General features: G+C 44.1%; 1 protein-coding gene across 1 annotated transcript in view; it reads left to right on the top strand.

Annotated features, from left to right (window-relative positions):
• The window catches only part of CREG2 (cellular repressor of E1A-stimulated genes 2), a 22,149-nt gene extending 7,293 nt beyond the window's left edge, over positions 1 to 14,856 (top strand). The window contains exons 2-4 of the mRNA XM_009326286.1: positions 507 to 707; positions 12,725 to 12,838; positions 14,638 to 14,856. Of these exons, the coding sequence (XP_009324561.1) occupies positions 507 to 707; positions 12,725 to 12,838; positions 14,638 to 14,785 (463 nt within the window). The 3' untranslated portion in view covers positions 14,786 to 14,856. The remainder of the gene's footprint in view (positions 1 to 506; positions 708 to 12,724; positions 12,839 to 14,637) is intronic.
• The last annotated feature ends 2,494 nt before the right edge of the window (positions 14,857 to 17,350 follow it).

Below are 17,350 nucleotides of genomic sequence, written 5' to 3'. Positions count from 1 at the left end.
CCCCGCCATAGCTGAGGTTCCTGCCCAGGCAGCTGAGCTGACGTCCAGCTTGACTTTAAACACAACTCTAGCTAAAACGCCTTCCCCTCTCTCTTGGCAAACCGATGCAATCACATTGCAAATCAAGGCCAAAAGGGGAGGCAAAATTAGCATAAAAAGCAGGTTGAATCAAGGCTAAACTGGGCTCTATCCATTCGGGTTTGAAAAGAGGTATCAGCACTGTTTTGGAGTAAACATTTCTTGACACTGATGGCATTGATTTTAATGCACTTACACTTTTTTAATATGGTGGAAGAGAAAATGTCCTCTATAGTCTTATGGACAGGACTGGAAAGAAGAAATAGAGGAGAGATCTGTTTTCATAGAAGCATGATAGATCTAATTTAGAAGAAGGTCTGTCTCATGATGACAACAGAAAGTGGGAGACTGAGCAACTGGGGGTTGCTGTCTTCTCTGCTGGAGCCCTTGAGGGAATCCCCGACATTGTAAACCGTCTATGTGCAAAGATGTAACCAGCTGCTTATCTGGATTTTGCAGATCCAAGGTATGCCCTATGGGAACTGTTTACTTCTCAGCGACGGTCCCGTCAATAACAGCACTGGAATCCCTTTCTTTTATGTGACACCGAAGGATAACACTGTGGCAGATCTCCTGAAGAATCCCGTGGCTTCTCTGACCCTGCCAGAGGCAGACGGAAATTTCTGCAGGTAACAGAGTTTTATCTGCCTACTATCACCTTCAGTGAGAACAGAGTCCTCAGAACAAAATGCTGGGTCCCCACATTTTGCATTTGCATTTATTTTTGGCTCTCACCATCAGCTACAAGCTCCTCCTTAGCTTTGCTTCGCAGTAAGTTCCCCCAGTAAAGCATGGTAAAGAAAAGCAGAAGTGTCACTGAAGTATATTGTAGCATCAACAGCTGCGGTGGCTTTCAGCTCGCACATTAACATACCTAAATTTTAATCTCTTCTTGGAGGTGGCAGATAAAATCTAGGTGTTCAAGATCCCGTTATAGGCCATGGCGATCTTGTCAATGAAGTCCATATTGTTTCAAGGGCTATCCAAGTCACGGTAAAGCAGACATCCTTGCTCTGCTCTGGAGGCCCTGCTGATTGCCTTGACGAGGCGTTAGCTCTCCAGGGTCTGTAAGGGGATCTCAGGCTTTCAGTTCAAAAGTTATACACTCAGGACCACGCCACTCAGTATGATTTCCACCTCTTCAGAGGGTATGATTGAATATGATATCATCACAAACTTTTGGCACCTTGTATATCACAAACAGTCGGTAAACGATCCCCCACATAAAGGAAGCCAGGTCTGAGATTTGTTGATCTACAGCCAGCCCCAGGTTTGTCTCTCCAGAGACAGCAGTGAGTTGACTTCTTTCTTCCTCATCATATGTACAGTGAATAACTCCAGATCACTGAAGCTTTACGTGTGTGAAATGTATGTATATAAACGCGAAGATGATTCAGTTTTCCCCTCCATGCTTGTCTCCTTGAAAAAGACATATCTCTGCCATATGTTTGTTTACAGTCCAACATGTGGCAAACTTGGCTGGGTCACCCTTGTGTGAAGTGTTATTTCCAAAGGCCTCTTTACGTGACGAGGTATGTGACACCGAAGTTGTGTCAGACAGGACTCCATTACCAAAGCAGATCTTAGCTGATATTCCAAGGAGAGAGAGAGAAGAACTGGAAATTACAGGCTGCTTCAGAAAGAACCAGGATTGAAAGTTTTTATCCCAACTTAAGGTCCTCTTTGGGGGAGGAGGGGTTTCTCTTAAGAACTGGATCCCAGATTTCCCCAGCTGGGGATTGCGTTGGGTATCGTCCCACCTCTAAAGCCTGCTAGCTGAGCAACACTGGAAAAAGCAGTGAATGGCAAATATGAAGCACGTTACTATTGCACTTGTCTGTATTTCCCTCCAGAACATAACTGTTTTCTTAAGAGTTATATGGTGGCAAAACGAAATGTTTCTTAGTCCTAAGCAGTACAAGCGATTTCAGGCTGACATCCCATTCCCAAGGAATGGAAATCATGGCTTCCTCTTGCAACGTCAAACACCTAATAGGAACCTTCTGTCGCAACATCTGTTAAGGTAATTCAGCTTTGAATGCTTGAGAAGGTCAACAGAGTGATGAAGTTGAGACTGGAATGGTTCTGCTTGTTCCTTAAAATTATTTCATTAAATATTTTTAATTAATCATTTCAAATTTAAGTAAATGTATCAGTTATTTCATAACAGGCTAATGGAACTTAGTGCTGCTTTCTAAGCGTTTTCATTCAATCAAATAGTGAGCTGAAGATCTAGACCAAGTGCTTAAAAATGTATGTTAAGCCCGATGTTCTAGCACCTACCCAATGCCCTATTTTCAGAGGCTCAAGACTCAGAGCAGCTGCCATTGACGATAACTGCTGGTGTTGAGCACTTCTGAAAACTACACACCCATTTAGGCACTTAAGTGTGGCCTTTCATCCCTGCCGTTAAACATCCACTCTTGAAAGTCTTTGCCTTTTATGTTTTAGCAACATCACCGCCTGATTTACCTGTTTGGAAAGTGCCAATTCACCAACAAAAGAGAAATGCTGCGTGATTTATAGAAATATGAAACTCATATACATCACAACCCTTCGAGAATATGTATTTGCTGTCTTTCTGTTAAGTAAAGTAACTATTAATTTCCAAACCAAACCGCTACACTTTTGTTCCGTGTGCCAGAACGAACTGCTGTTTGTCTTGCAGCCAGGGCAGCCTGGATTCTGCCACCTGACTCTCTGGTTCCCTCCGCAGCCCGAGACCGTGGTCTCTGGGGAGAAGAGCTCTCTGGGCACTGCCAAGGAGCTAAACCTGGATTTCCAAGACAGCTTAGGCCAAACTAATTACCAGTGGCCACATCCCTGCTCTCCCTCCCTACCAGCAGTCGCGTGGTGTCTCCCCATCCCTCTCTCTCACATCAGCTCTGGGCTTTGCCTGACCCTGAGTTGAAACATAAATCTGAAGAAAATTAACCTGATGATAAGAGTAAGGTTTTCTGCCAGTCCTTCTTTTCTTCCCATGGCCGCTGCTCCTCCTGGCCATGCAGTCCCACCCCCTCCCTTCAGCTGACCATATGGTGGGCCTATTTTAGCTCAGCAACCGAGCAGAAACATCTTCCTTTTTTTTCTGGATTAGATTTCTGCTGGGTTAGTAACTTGAATCAGCCCCCCAAGAGCCAGAGGAGTGCAAAGGAGAGGGGAAAGGAGAAGGTGGAGGAAAATAGGACATCCTCATTTTAGCATGTGTTGTGGTTTAACCTCAGCCGGCAACTGAGCACCACCCAGCTGCTTGCTCACTCCCCCCCTCCCCGGTGGGATGGGGGAGAGAATTGGAAGAGTAGAAGTGAGAAAAACTCATGGGTCGAGATAAAAACAGTTTAATAATTGAAATAATAATAATAATAATAATAATAATAATAATATACAGAGCAAGTGATGCACAATGCAATTGCTCACCACCCGCCGACCGATGCCCAGCCAGTCCCCGAGCAGCGGCCCCCCCGGCCAGCTTCCCCCAGTTTATGTACTGAGCATGACGTCACATGGTATGGAATGTCCCTTTGGCCAGTTTGGGTCAGCTCTCCTGGCTGTGCCCCCTCCCAGCTTCTTGTGCACCTCCAGCCTTCTCAGTCGGTAGAGCACGGGAAGCTGAAAAGTCCTTGGCTAGTGTAAGCATTGCTTAGCAACAACTAAACCATCAGTGTGTTATCAACATTATTCTGGTACTAAATCCAAAACACAGCACTGTACCAGCTACTAGGAAGAAAATTAACTCTATCCCAGCCGAAACCAGGACAGCATGTAACCATACTCTAAATATTGAGCTTACTACTGAATTGAGTACACAGATTCAGAGTGTGATCAGTGCTCCTTGCGTTATTTATTTTGTTCTTACATTCAGTTTGTTTTTCATTATTTCGAGAGTTCTCATCTGGAACAGATGATGGCTGGCATTAGTGCAAAGAACAAACAATATGGAGAATGAAAAGCTGGGGCATTTGTTGAGCTGCAGTTTGTGGTTTTGATGATAGCTAGGAAAATGTGAGCAAGCTTTGGGGCTGTCTCACAGCCAGAACACATGTGGGCACTAGGACTTCAGCTTTCTTCCTTCCCTTCCCTCTGTAACCAGGGTCAGAAATGAATTTACATTTTAAACTAGCAACCCGTGAGTGATTTTTACATTTTAAACTAGCAACGTCTTAAACTGCAGCCCTGTACAGCATCCTACCGTTACCCCACAGAAAGGTGGGCGGTGCAACAGCGAAGAAACCAAGCAGCGTGTCCGGACCCTGCTGCCAGTGCTTGGGGTCGCCTGTCCCCAGCGCTGCCTGCAGCACTGGATGCGCTGCTGGTAACACAGCCAGCTTGCTACCGCCTGCCGCGGGCAGCCCAAGCATCCCTTTCGGGGTGCGCTCCACCTGCTGAGAGAGCCAGGCGGTGCCATGCAAACAGCGCGTAGCATCCTTCGTGCAGAGCTTTATGTGGTGGCTCAGGTTTTGTACAGCAGGTTTCTTCGCTCCTTCACTCACGCTGTATGAGAGGCAAGACCTTTTACTCAGAGTGACCTCAGGTCCTGCTAGTATTAAGACGGTATCTGTGGGGTTTCCTTCACAAAGGAAAGTGTCATTTATAGATGGTTTTAATATCAGAAGTGCTCTTGGTCAAGGGCATCATTAATTGTTTTGGCTTCAAAATAATTATACAAAATAGCTAAATGAATAACGCTCTACATGAGAAAGTTCATGTCCTTGTACGCCAGCAATGAATCTGTAGCTTGTTTTCATGTGGAATTTTATTAGAATTTCATTATTAACCTACTCTGAGTTGTAAGAACTAAAATAAATGTGAAAGCTGGTCGATGCCTGTAGTCAATGCTCCTGGGAGTATGTGGCACTCTCCTGAAAAACGCTTCTGACCTATTGCATGCAAAAGAAATCTCTGGCCTTTAGAAAGAAAACATAGCTGACATTTCAATAGTCTTCTTGTATCTAATGAGTATCAAGTGACTTGTGTGCGTGTACATCAGTTTGATATTAAATTTATTTAGTAGCGAATTTCATTTGTTTTGTTTCTGAACAGACTCAAGTTTCAAACCTTGATAATAAATATTTTCCATTTCGGGGATGTGAGGAATACAGAGCAGCCTTTTTGGTGCTGCAGCCTTAATATTTAATCAGCTGGAGAGAACATGTGAAAAGCCTAAACTAGTAAGAGACGTAACATTTAATAATGAAAGAAAGAGAGCTGCGATGCATCTGAATAGGCACTAATTGCAAGACATTAGAATGCTGCAGCTACAGTCTGGATTCCTCATCTCTGACCCAGAGATTGCCATTTCCCAGAGGGAGACGGGCTGCACTTCTCTGAGGCAGCTCTCTGATGGCCAGGCTACAGAAAGCATTCGTTAGTAGCTACACTGCGTCCTATCTGACGGCTGATAAATGGATAATAGAGGCAAGAAAAATTAAATGGTGCAGGGCTATAAATAGACTAAGCTGGCATGCGTATGCCACAGACAAGCTGAAAAGATTGAGTCCCATTCTTACAGCTTTCAGAGGGAGCAAGACCGAGCCTGACGCTAAAGAATAGAGCAGCTATTGTTCTAAACGCATTTCCCAACACACAGGCTGCTCAGAGGATCTCCCTTTCCAAGTAAGCTCCTGGGCCTGCCTCATTACAGCTGCAGTCTGGAAAACAGGCAATGAATTTCAAACATGTGTCGCCTCCTTGACATCGGGTTCAGCACATTCGTAGGGACCAACTGCAGCTTTCTTAGAGAAGGAGCAGTTACACGGCTGCCATGAGCTAGTTTTCACACAAGGGAAAAAGAAAGAAAAGCAACGAGCTTTGGGGTCAGTCCACTGGTTGGTTTTCCTTTGCTATTAGTTTGGAGGACGGTGTTTCAAATCCACACTGCAGACTGCGAGTGATTTTGAGGGACTCGGATTCCTCTCCTGGTTTACGACCTGCATCAGGGGTGGCTCCATCAGAGCCATTTTACCCACCGTGCTCATCTACTGCTTGAGGTAGCGGATTGGCGTGACCGGGCAGACATCTTCAGTGGATATAAGCTGGCTCCGTAGGCTTCCTAAACTCCGCATTGAAAAGGCTGATGGGAAGCACTGAGCTGCTGGATACCACCAGGCCGCGGGAAGAGGAGAGTAATTTGGTGGGTTAGGGTCCCTGCTGCGTGGTGGATCGACAGCGTGCAAAAAATGCCAACTTCATTCCAGGGCAATCCGGAGAGCCGATAAGCCTGCCATGGGTGGCAGACACAACTTCTGAGATGTCAGTTGGCCATCCAACGTATAGCTGCCTCTGGGTTTGTAGAGTCACTGTTAATACGAGGATGAATATAACAAAGAAATTTGGCACTGCACCTTCACACAAAGAGAAATGACGCATGCAGAAGACAAAACCTGAATCCAGACATCCCTCAATTTTTGAGATCCACCTCCTGGTTCTGTGGCACAGACACATTTCTAGTTCTGGTATTTATATTGGCCCTTTTTAGTCATATGCAAATAATTATGTCAGTAGCTGTTTCTGAAAAATCTGTATTTAAAAAAATCAGGAAGATACCAAATTAGAAAGTCAAATATGAAACCTACTATCATCATGACCTAATGCACACAATATAACTCTAAATTACTATTTTTTTTCCTGTATTCTTAAATAACCAACTTCCCAAAATCGCTTTCTAGTGAAGTAGTATGTGTTTCTCTGACTCTGTTTACAGAAATAGTTGATACTGTTATTCTTTTTTTTTCCCTGTGAATTGCCTATGGTTAAACTATATAAAAGTTTCCTGTCTGAAACACAGAGTTCAGCTGAAGAAATGAGTTGTTATTGTCGATGAAGACAGACAAACAGACTGACTTCGCTTAACAAATTCTCATTAAAACATTCTAGGAAGGATTATCTTCTAGGAAGAGTGAAATTATTTAAAACACGAAAACAGGTATACTATGAATACAGGCTCACTTAGATGCAGAATAGCCATTGTACCAATACTCTTCAGCTCCCAAGCCTGACTTCAGATTCAGAACAGAAGACTGCTCTTCCAAAAGCAAAAGCAAAGATGTCTTTTAACTATCTTTGCCAGCTCTCAAACACGGCTGATAAAGAAATTCTTGTCAGAATCGGAGCAGGGCAGGGCAAAACTGCCCAGCCGTATCCAGCTGACGGCCAGCAACAGCTTTTCAGATTATGAAAATGCTTTCAGCAGAGATTTTGTTTGATGTTCATGCCACACAGATTAACAGCACCAATACATTATTTCTGCTTCAGAGACTCTGGTAGGTAGTGGTGAGCAAATGAAATGTATGAGGAGGATAACTTGCTTTTCAAAATTAATCACATTTATGAATCAAAATTATAAGCACTTCACAATAATTCTCTGAGGACATAGCATCTCCTCCCTTCCTTTCTGTAGATTTTAGGGGACAAAAATTCCTATGTTGTATTGTATATACTAGAAAATAACTCCCGAGTCTTCACCTCCTGCCCAGTTTGGGGCTAGGCGAACAGGAGCCCTGCGCAGGGTGACAGGGTGCCTACCTTGCACCCGTGGGAGGTGGCAGGGATGCACTGTTCCAGCAGCCAGCCCCCACCTCCTAATCGCATGGCTTCGTATGGCTGCTGCTGCGCTGTAGGAAGGTTAGGATGTGTGGAGACAAGTCATTGCCCTTATGCCACACATGAGCTGCATGCTCTGAAGTAGAAAAAAATGTAGGAAAGGTGTTCTCTGGGGCTGTCTTCTTGACTCTCCGGCTCTCCTTTTCTGCAATAGGAGAAAGCTCTTCCCCAACTTCTTTCACCTTCCATTCTGCTCAAAAATAGAGAGGTAAAAGCAGTGCATTCTCGCAGGGCAGGGAGAACTGCGTTCAGGGGAGATGGGGAGGATTTATGGATCCTGACAGGAAGGATGGAAAGTCCTGTCTCCTCAGGGGATTGGAGGAGAAGGACGGCAGCTCCTCTGTGGGAAAAGGAAGCTGGGGAAGAAGAAAAAGAGATTCCCCTCCACGGACCCCTGCTTTCCCCCCCCACAGTCCCTGGAGCATTACTGAACCCTTTCACCTTCCTCCTACCGATTTCTTCTTGGGGACACCTGGCTCTCCTTCCCAAGTGCCTCCCAAACTCCTGTTCTGCCTTTACTGCTGATCTGTGCCAGATCTGTTTCACCTCACTAACGGACTGCAGAGGCTGAGAGTGAAGCTAATACTCAGGGATACTTTTGGTCAGAAACCAGGAGACAGAGCATCGTCAGTCAAAGCAGAGACCTCAACTGTGAAAGGGAGTTGAGACAAAGTCCCAATATCATCACCTTGTGTGCCAATATAACCGCATCAGCCGGAACTATGGGTTCACCGGATCTGGACTTGGCTAGTTGTTGTATAGGAACCTTCTAATTAAAATCCAGGAGATGGCTAGTGTAGTAAACAATTTAATGAGTAGGTGGCAGTCTTTACTCTGAATCACTCTTGAACCATGACCCAGAAAGCGCGGAAGTGTAAAATAAGTGGGACGTGTTCATCAGCAGTGCGCTTCGTGGCATTGCATCGTTGTTGGGAAACATATTTCACTTGGACACAGGCTTCTCCTTAAGCTCTGTAAAGCTGGCACCTTTGTAAGTGAATGCAGCTCACGCGCTCATCTCACATGCTTGCAAGAGACAACTGCCTGGACCAGGTCGAACTCTGCATACCTAGTTTGCTCACCGTAAGCAGAGGAACGGAGACAATCAATTCTTCTCTCTTCACAAATCAGATGAATAATTAAGATAATCTCTCTTAATGCACTGTGTTCTTATGAAATGCATAAACTGAATCTTCTTCCATTTTAATCTGGCTTCCCTCAATTTCTGCAACAAAGTGTACGTACTTTACATAAGCATAAAAAAATGTGTTCCCTATTGCTTGGTCTCCTTCCACAGTTCCCTGCTTTCTCTTCCCCTCAGTTCATATTTTATCATAGCCTTCATGAACTCCTCTCCAGGGAGACAGAGGACCTGATTCTGGTAAAGACAGGGCCTGCCAGGCCACCCCCGGTTTCTTCGACAGAGAGACAGTGTCACTGGCATGCCGTCTCTCCCTCTGGCTCTGCCTCCCCCTCGCCCCCGGTCAGCAGCGCACAAATGTTATATACAGCCGCTCCTCCACACCTACTTGTTCTTGTGCCAATAAAGATAAAAGGAACCCAATGACTGAGGGCTGAATATGTGTTTATTTATACAGAAGGCAAGAAGGGACTAGTAAATGCCTGACTAGACCTCTATAGATGTGAGGGAGGAATATTTTAGTAAATATACCTATTTATCCCTGGTATCCCTTTATTCTCTTTAGTAAAAATATGAGATATATCCCTGGCTATATCCCTTTACTCCTAGGAAGCAAAGCCTGCATTTACATTAGTTGCAGTGGTAGCACCATTGAAAATTCAAGACCCGTTCACAATGGAGTTAGAAGTGGTAGCTCTAAGTTTAGTGATTTTTGATGGTTTAAAAAGTATAAAAGTAATCACACATTATTAGGGAAATACTATGCCAAAAACGATGCAGAAACAGATTTACTTCAGAATATGAAGGGCTCCTTTGATAAAGAAAATACTAATGCTAATGTAAGATTAGAATACAAGGTTCCTATTCTGAAACAGAAAACCTATGATAAGAGGCAGCACTAAAAGCAAAGCCAACACAGTAATAACACAGCGTACTGAACTCAAATGTATCATTGTCCTGTTCAGCTCTTCCAAAATTTCAGCTAACATAATAATCTCAACAAATAATTAGCTGGCCTCATTTGCCAGAAAAACAAACTGACTCTCCAGAATATTATTCCAATGTGCAAAATTCAGTTTGAATAACTTTTACTGGGAAGATAGTATTGTGTGTGTCGATCAGTGTAACACCCTGACTCACGAGAACATAGAGAAAACTGCAAACAGAAAAAGGAATCAGGGAAAAAAACAGAAATAAAACCATTCCAGATATGGATGCACAGTGTGTGTCATGCGAACATAGAGGAAACTGCAAACAGAAGGAGGAGTCGGGGAAAAAAACAGCAATAAAACCATTCCAGATATGGATGCACAGTGTGTGGGTTTTGTTGTCAGCCAAATATGTACAGAGCAGTTTTTCCTGTAAATCGGGGAGGAGTCACATCTGACACTAGTCCTATCAGGCAAAACCCTCTCAGCAAAGGCAGGCAGGATTCACTGCTTAACCACAGCAAGGTCAGGTCTATTGCCTACTCAAAATCAATGAGTACACTTTTAGAATAAACAGGTACTTGCACGAAAAGATCAAATAATTGTAATTCGAGAAGGTGTCAGACCAAAACCTCTCACTGCTCCTGCTCCTGCTCACGCCCAAATCCACCACCTTGATCCATTCTGTGAAATGCAGACATCCTTTAATAACAATCCCTTTCTAATTCCTCTCTGAAAGTAATTAACAACATCTTACCTAGGAGCTTTACCCAAGAAAGGCACTTGCAAATACTCCTGCCTTTCCCGGCTCTTCAGTTGTTTTACGATACTCTTAGGCTGCGGAGGAAATGGTTTCATACACACAGATACACAGTTATTAGTTTAACCTTCTGAACTGAAATTTTGCTAGTGAGAAGTCCCTTCCCTCCCATATTTTTAAGAATCATCTAGTTAAATATATAAAGCTATGCAGAGGGTGTTGATACAGTATTAAGACTAAGCACAAAAGATAACAATAGATCAGGAGATCACTTCAAATGGACTTTAAGACTCTGCTATCCAGGGCCAACAGTTGGGAGAGTGTGGATCTGCACTGCCCTGGCTGCTGGACACGCAGGCCCTTGGCTGACACCCTTTGTCTGTGGGATTCAGCTCCTCTCTCTACAGCTGCATACACTGTATTCGCCTGTATTTATTCGTGTTTCGGTGGGTGAGCTTCTCGTTGGACCGTGGACGCTGCACGGCCACACAACACCCAAAGCCTATGCAAAAGAAATGCCAGGAGCTACGGGTGTCCCCGGGCCACGGACCTGTGCTGCTTAGGGACAGGACGCTCTCAGGCCACTGTAAGCCAGCTGTGAAGCTGCATCTTCAGCATGCCGTAGGAGTTAGCTCTGAGGATCTACAGCGTGCCAAGGTGACCACGTAGAAGACAAGTTTGTACTCTGAATACACACTGATAGAAATAAACCCAGTGCCAGGGTAGGGAATGCAGATTTTCAGGTACGCAGAACACCATTCATTTATTACTTCATAATAAAAAAAAATGTACTAGAGAAAATTAGACCATTATTTATTGATGTGAACAGAAAGTCTGAGCTTGATCTTTGGCAGCTGCCCTTCCTCCCATGCAGAAAGCATGGTAGAGGAAAAAGAGTACGAGTGGCGTTTGTCCAGAGGTCGTTAAGCTGAACACCCCCTTCAGACAACTGCTGCTCCAGACTGAACAGGATGCTGAAAAAACACCCCAGAGATGATGTGACTGCAAACGGCTCTTTGAAGCTCAGGCTACAGACGGTGCCAAGTGCTTACTGGGCATAGCTGAGTATCAATCAGCCCGCTATACTTCCTTGCGTATCTCTGTTCATGGCCCTATCTATAAAAGCAGATACTTTATCCAGTGAGCTACCCGGTCTTTCATAACCATCTGCGGGGAAATCTGCAGGTGTTAAATTAGCTGCAGGAGGATGCCCATATGTTTCCTGCATGCAATAGACACATGTTGAGAATTACAACCAAAAAAACCCCAACATTGCAGATTGCACACAGTTAAGGCTAAAGGGCTCAAGCCAAGATCTTTAAGTAAAATGGCACACAGATGAGATGTAATTTGCTGTGATTTGCTGCTTCCGATTAAAACACAGAGAAGAAGAAATGCAGTCTTCGTTTCCTAATGTAGTTTTTCGGGCTTATGTTCTTATGTGGGGAGAAAGTCCTGTGAGATGCTGAGCGGTCTCAAACTGCTGGCAATGGGACTTGGGGATGCTCAGCACTTGCCAGGATGAGGCCTTTGCAGTCATTCATACCACTTTTTTTTGGTGACTGGTCAATTTACTGTTGATTTATATCCTTGTATTGTATATGTCAGAGTCAGCAATTGCCCCGCAGCTACTAATGGGAGTTATTTATTATTACCGTATAGAAAGAGCCAAAAAGAAACAAGTACCTTCCCTGTCTCAGTCTGAAGGATGAAGGCAGTTGGAGAATTTTTTTTAATAGACCTTACTTGTCTCGTTGCTGTAAAGCAGTTGAAAAATGGGTAAAAATGAACAAGGATTGAGTTTCTAGGATAGGCATAAGGAAAAGTCCTTATGTTTTACACACAAATACATGTATGCACGCTTATTTTGTAGGCATAGGCACAGACTAACCATCTCACTAGTTCTCTTCAGAATCCTGAATTGAGGTCTGTACATATGTCTGGGAAAACTGCCATTTTCACATTTTTTACAATCTAACATATATTAATCCAGTTTTTAAGAGCATAAATTAAGATTAAGCAAATCTCTACAGCAGAGGTCTCTTTCAGGGAGTATTCCTTCAAGAGCCCCCCCAATATTACAGCTAGGTGTAGAAAAGACCTGCAAGGCTTGACAAATACCGCAGCTTTTTATATGTGAGCAGGAATTCGTATTTCTCCAAAACCCTTAACAAAGAAACCAAGCTATTACACATGAGCATTTTTCTCTGTGCACAGAAAAAATGTAATTGATCCAGAGGATCCAAGGTGCGCCAGGCTGACTCTCACGGGACAGATGGTCACAGTGCCTCCGGAGGAAGTGGAATTTGCCAAGCAAGCAATGTTTTCCAGGTCTGTATGTAACAGTAGAGTGCAACCCACAGGTTTGAGACAAATATACGGATGTGGCCGTTTGGTACGGAAAATCTGAGAAGTAACAAGCCTCATTTTTACTTTGGGGCCACGAAGCATGTTGGCCCCTGTGTGGCTTGGAACGACAGGCAGAGCCGTGTGACCTCCTTTTAACTCCTGAGGTAGCGAAATACGGAAATGCAATTAGTCAGTGTTGGACTCTGGTAAGGCACGTGCTTTATAATCTGGGGATTACGAAAATATTTCACCTGGCTCCGAGGAGAGATTCCATAAATCCAGGGTGCATTTGTTACCTTTAATGATTCTTCTCCGCCTTAGGACAGGTAGTGCTCTTCAGCCACAGCCACTTGGAGACAGAGCAGAGCTCTGCTGCCTTTGGACTCGCGCCTGTTTGCAGGGTGGAGCTTACAGGTTTTATTACCTCTCCTGACATACCACGACAACTGCTACCAAAGCCGTAGTACTTGCAGAACGGTCTCCCTTGAACAGATGTAAGCACAACCCTGACACATACACACACACCCCATGCCCTCCAGTGGGTCTTCAGAATAACAGGCGTGAAAAGCCCGAACCTTAGCTGGGGCACGCGCCTCCCACACAGGCTGCCAGGGATGGTCCTCCAGGTGTACCCTGCCTGGTCAGTCAAATACTGCTGGGAAACTGGGATGAGCTGGGATCCAAAACAGCCCAGAGGCAGTATTTGCTCTAGCCTGCTGGAAGGGGTTAGGGTGGGACACTGTCAGCGGGTGTCCCATCAATAGCAAAAATGGGACCAGGGATAGACGGGGGCTATACTGGCACACAAGCCTTTTTTACACACTTTGCAGAAATCAGATTCCTACACGAGCCAGAGTCCGCCAGCACCTTGGCAGCAGATGCTCCACTGTCAGGGAGCAACAGCCCGACCAACACGGTGAGGGCTGCCGGGGCTTACCCCATCCAACGCCAGCAGCAGCTGTGGCACTTCCCAGTGCCACAGTCGTGGGTGCTCTAAGGGACAACTCAGAAAATGGTGGAAACCCCAGCTCAACCCAGAGGTTGCCAAACCATCCTCTGCAGGGTCCTCTGCAGGGGCAGAGGGGCACTGGGCCAACCCTGCCCCGACTTGCACCGCTTTCCCCCGCGCTCCCGTGAGCACTGCGGCTCGAGCTGTTGTATCCGCTCCATGCACCGCTGCCGAGCACCCCCCACAGCATCCCCTGCAGGTGCACTTGTGGGGGCTTGGGGACCAGGCGTCTGCACCCAGTATTGCTGGCGAGGAGGGTCTCTTCGAGCTAGCTGTAAGGGCAGGCCCAAGAAATGAGACAGAAATAGAGGACGAGAAGGCTTTAGCAGGTAACAGTTTGAAGGGGCTGTGCTCTGCCTGCTAGTCAGTTTTATTAGCTCTCCTGCCGTACCACAACTGCTACCAAAGATGTAGTACTTTCAGAACACTGTTTCATTTGAACAGATACAAGCACAACCCTGACACACGTTCAGAGAATCTCCTCCAACTGTTTTTCACTTACTTAGAGACCAAACAACATCTGCCTTTAGAGATGGGGTTCTGCAGTGCGGGAAGGTGGTGTTCGCTGGCTGCCTTCGTTGCAGTTCTCATCAGACTGGGGTGTGGAAGATCATAAACCTTACTGCAAGGGAGGGCAAAAAAGATGAATGGTGGTGGTTCTCAGATCTCAGGTTTCACTCTGGCTGAGCACACTAGGCTGAATTAAAAAGCAGACTATGCATATGCTTTGGCACATCTTTTAATTTTTTTTTTCTTTTCTTCGTCCTTCCAGGCACCCGGTAGTAAGAAAGTGGCCTCGCAGCTATGAGTGGTTCTTCATGAAAATGAACATTGAGCATATCTGGCTTCAGAGCTGGTACGGAGAAGTTTCTGCCGTTGCAGTAGAAGAGTATTTAAAAGCAGTTCCAAGTAAAGGATGATTGAATGGGCTTCAAGATAGAGATCTTCTGAGTTTCCTTTCCAAACACTTTTAAAATTTCATGCTGGATGGTTACTTTTTTCTTCCCCAAAGGCTTCAAAATAGCCCTGTCTTACATGGAGCAGAGCGAAAATAAACCAACACAGACTTTCAAATTATAAAGGAGAAGTGGATACTAGCCCTACCCTGCAACGTACAAATGTGTCGTTTCAAACAGGCAATGCATCGCCTTGAATGCTGCTTAAAAATGATTCGTATCTGTTTGTTTTGACTTTTATTGCTGTGCACCCACAGGGAAACTACAGTATGTGCTAAATATAATGTTCTGATTTACAGAAAAAGCAAATTGCCTACTCAGAACCCTCTATGCATTGTGGAGGTATTACTGCTGCTTGGTCTTCCTTGATTTGTAAGTACTCAAAGATAAATTAATAGCTGCAAATTTAGATATTTAAGTTTTTAAAAAATATTTTGCTAAAGCTGTCCTCATTTGCTAACTTATATTTTCTACATGTGCTTCTCCCTAATTATCTAATTTGATATTTCACTTGGAAACTGAGTAGAAATTCTCTCTTTTAGTAGAAAAAATGTGATCAGCTCAAACAACACGGCTCCAGTATAACTTGTCTCCCACTGACACAAAGCTGATTAAACACGTTAAGGGCCCAAACCAAATCAGCCCCACAAGGATTATCCCAATGCAAGTATAAACATTCTCATAGGAAGAATTTAAGTAAATGTTCTCAGCTAGCCTGTTCCTGTAATGAGACAAGAAAAGTATTTTTAATAGCCTGTAGTCCCAATTTTTTTGCATCCCTTCTCCAGCCACTGTTTTATTTTTAATTCATTTGTGCAACAGATTTTTGTAAACCATCACTAACTCGCCTAGGGGTGGAGCCAGTCCCTTAACTCTGTTTCCTCACCAAGTTTTAAAGGGCTTGTTCATGAATTTATTTTTTGAAGAAGCCTAAAGATAGGTAGATATTTCAGGCCATGTAAAACTCATTTTCCTAGTGTGGAAAGTGCAAACTTTGTTGCAAACACATTATGAATAGGCATCTCGTGATAATACCAAAAGAGTTCAAAGGTATTTTATTCACCTTCAGCCCTTTCTTTAGATGTCCTCCTAAACTTATTCTGCAGTTCCTAAGGATACCACAGAAAGAAAGGTCCCATGGCTAACCAGCCAAGTCATTACGCAGTTTGCAAATTACACGGCTGTTCTCCCTGTTACATTAAGAAAGCGACACGTTGAGATGGGGTTTCTGTGCCTGTGGGGAAGGTCTTCCAGCGTCCCTGGGAGGGCACCCGAGCTCTGAACGCCAGCCTGCACCGTGGGCTGGGACTTTTAAAACTGAGTTCAACAGGCAGAGCACTAGACCCTGCAAGGGAATCTCCACAGGGCTAACATTTCTGTGCAACTTTAGTTACATGTTTCATTATCCCACTTCACTACGATTCCCAGAGACACCTGAACTGCCACTTATCTCCCCCGCCCCTAAACACACACACAAACACAGATTAAGCAGATCCAGCGTACAAGCTTAATGTTTAAACAAGCTGAAGAAGACAGGAAGATTTTAGAAATGCTGCTGTTACTATACTCTCAATATCACTTACATCCTTAGACAGCCTGGTAACGGTGACATGGTCCTCTGTCCTATCTGTTAACTTATTAACACTCTTGCCTTAAAGCAGCAAGGGATTGTATCAACAATGTTTAGGAGAGCTTCAACTGTCTAAGAAGTTAGCGCGCACTATGACAGGTTTTGAATTTACAATACCCTACTTGCTATAGGCTGCCTCCTGCACACCTAGATTAATTGGAGAAGCTTCTGTATTGTACATTGACACATTAATCAAGCAGCTTTTCTATATGGACCTGCCGTGAGGCTCTTGGCCGAACCTGAAAACATGAAACGGCAATGGCATGTAAAGTGACAAAAGGGGCTTCATGTAGAAATGCCGTCTTAAATCACCCGTTCTCATTTCATGCTTCCTTCTCTCAAGGAATAGCTACCATAAAAGTCATTGAAAGTCTGTGGAAATTCATCAGAAATATGACCTGCAGGTTTTGAATGGAATTTTCTGGAGCAAAAAAAGGGGAGGAGATGGTAGTTTGCTTAACTGGGCTTTATGTTATTAATTATATAGTAGTTCCAGTTTTTGTTTAAACTGCCAAATGTCGCAAGTGACATTGGTCATCACATGGCAAGTGATGTTTGTTAAAGCTTTTAACCCAAAGAGTGTAACTGAGATATCATAATAAAATCATAGTTCCTTGAGACCGTAAAGGGTCTGACCTTGCTTCAGTTCAAGTCAATAGCAAAAATCCTATTTATTTGTTGTGCTTTAACTATTAGATCAAATAAGCATTTTTATAAAAGGTCTTGATGAGCCCTTATGAATTTGTTAAGCATTTCAACTAGCTGATGTGTAATTTATTTCCATGTGTTCGGTATTTTAGTTATTTCTGTAGCTTCCCCCAAAAAGCTTGTTGTGCAATGTGTATTATTTAAAACTTTAACTGTGGTTTTGCAATATTTAAGAGATGCATTTAGTCATG

The sequence above is a fragment of the Pygoscelis adeliae genome, unplaced genomic scaffold, assembly GCF_000699105.1.
Source record: "Pygoscelis adeliae isolate BGI_AS28 unplaced genomic scaffold, ASM69910v1 Scaffold156, whole genome shotgun sequence".
NCBI lineage: Eukaryota > Metazoa > Chordata > Aves > Sphenisciformes > Spheniscidae > Pygoscelis > Pygoscelis adeliae.
Note: the sequence above shows the minus strand (reverse complement) of the source record. Positions and strands in the feature narration are given on the sequence as shown.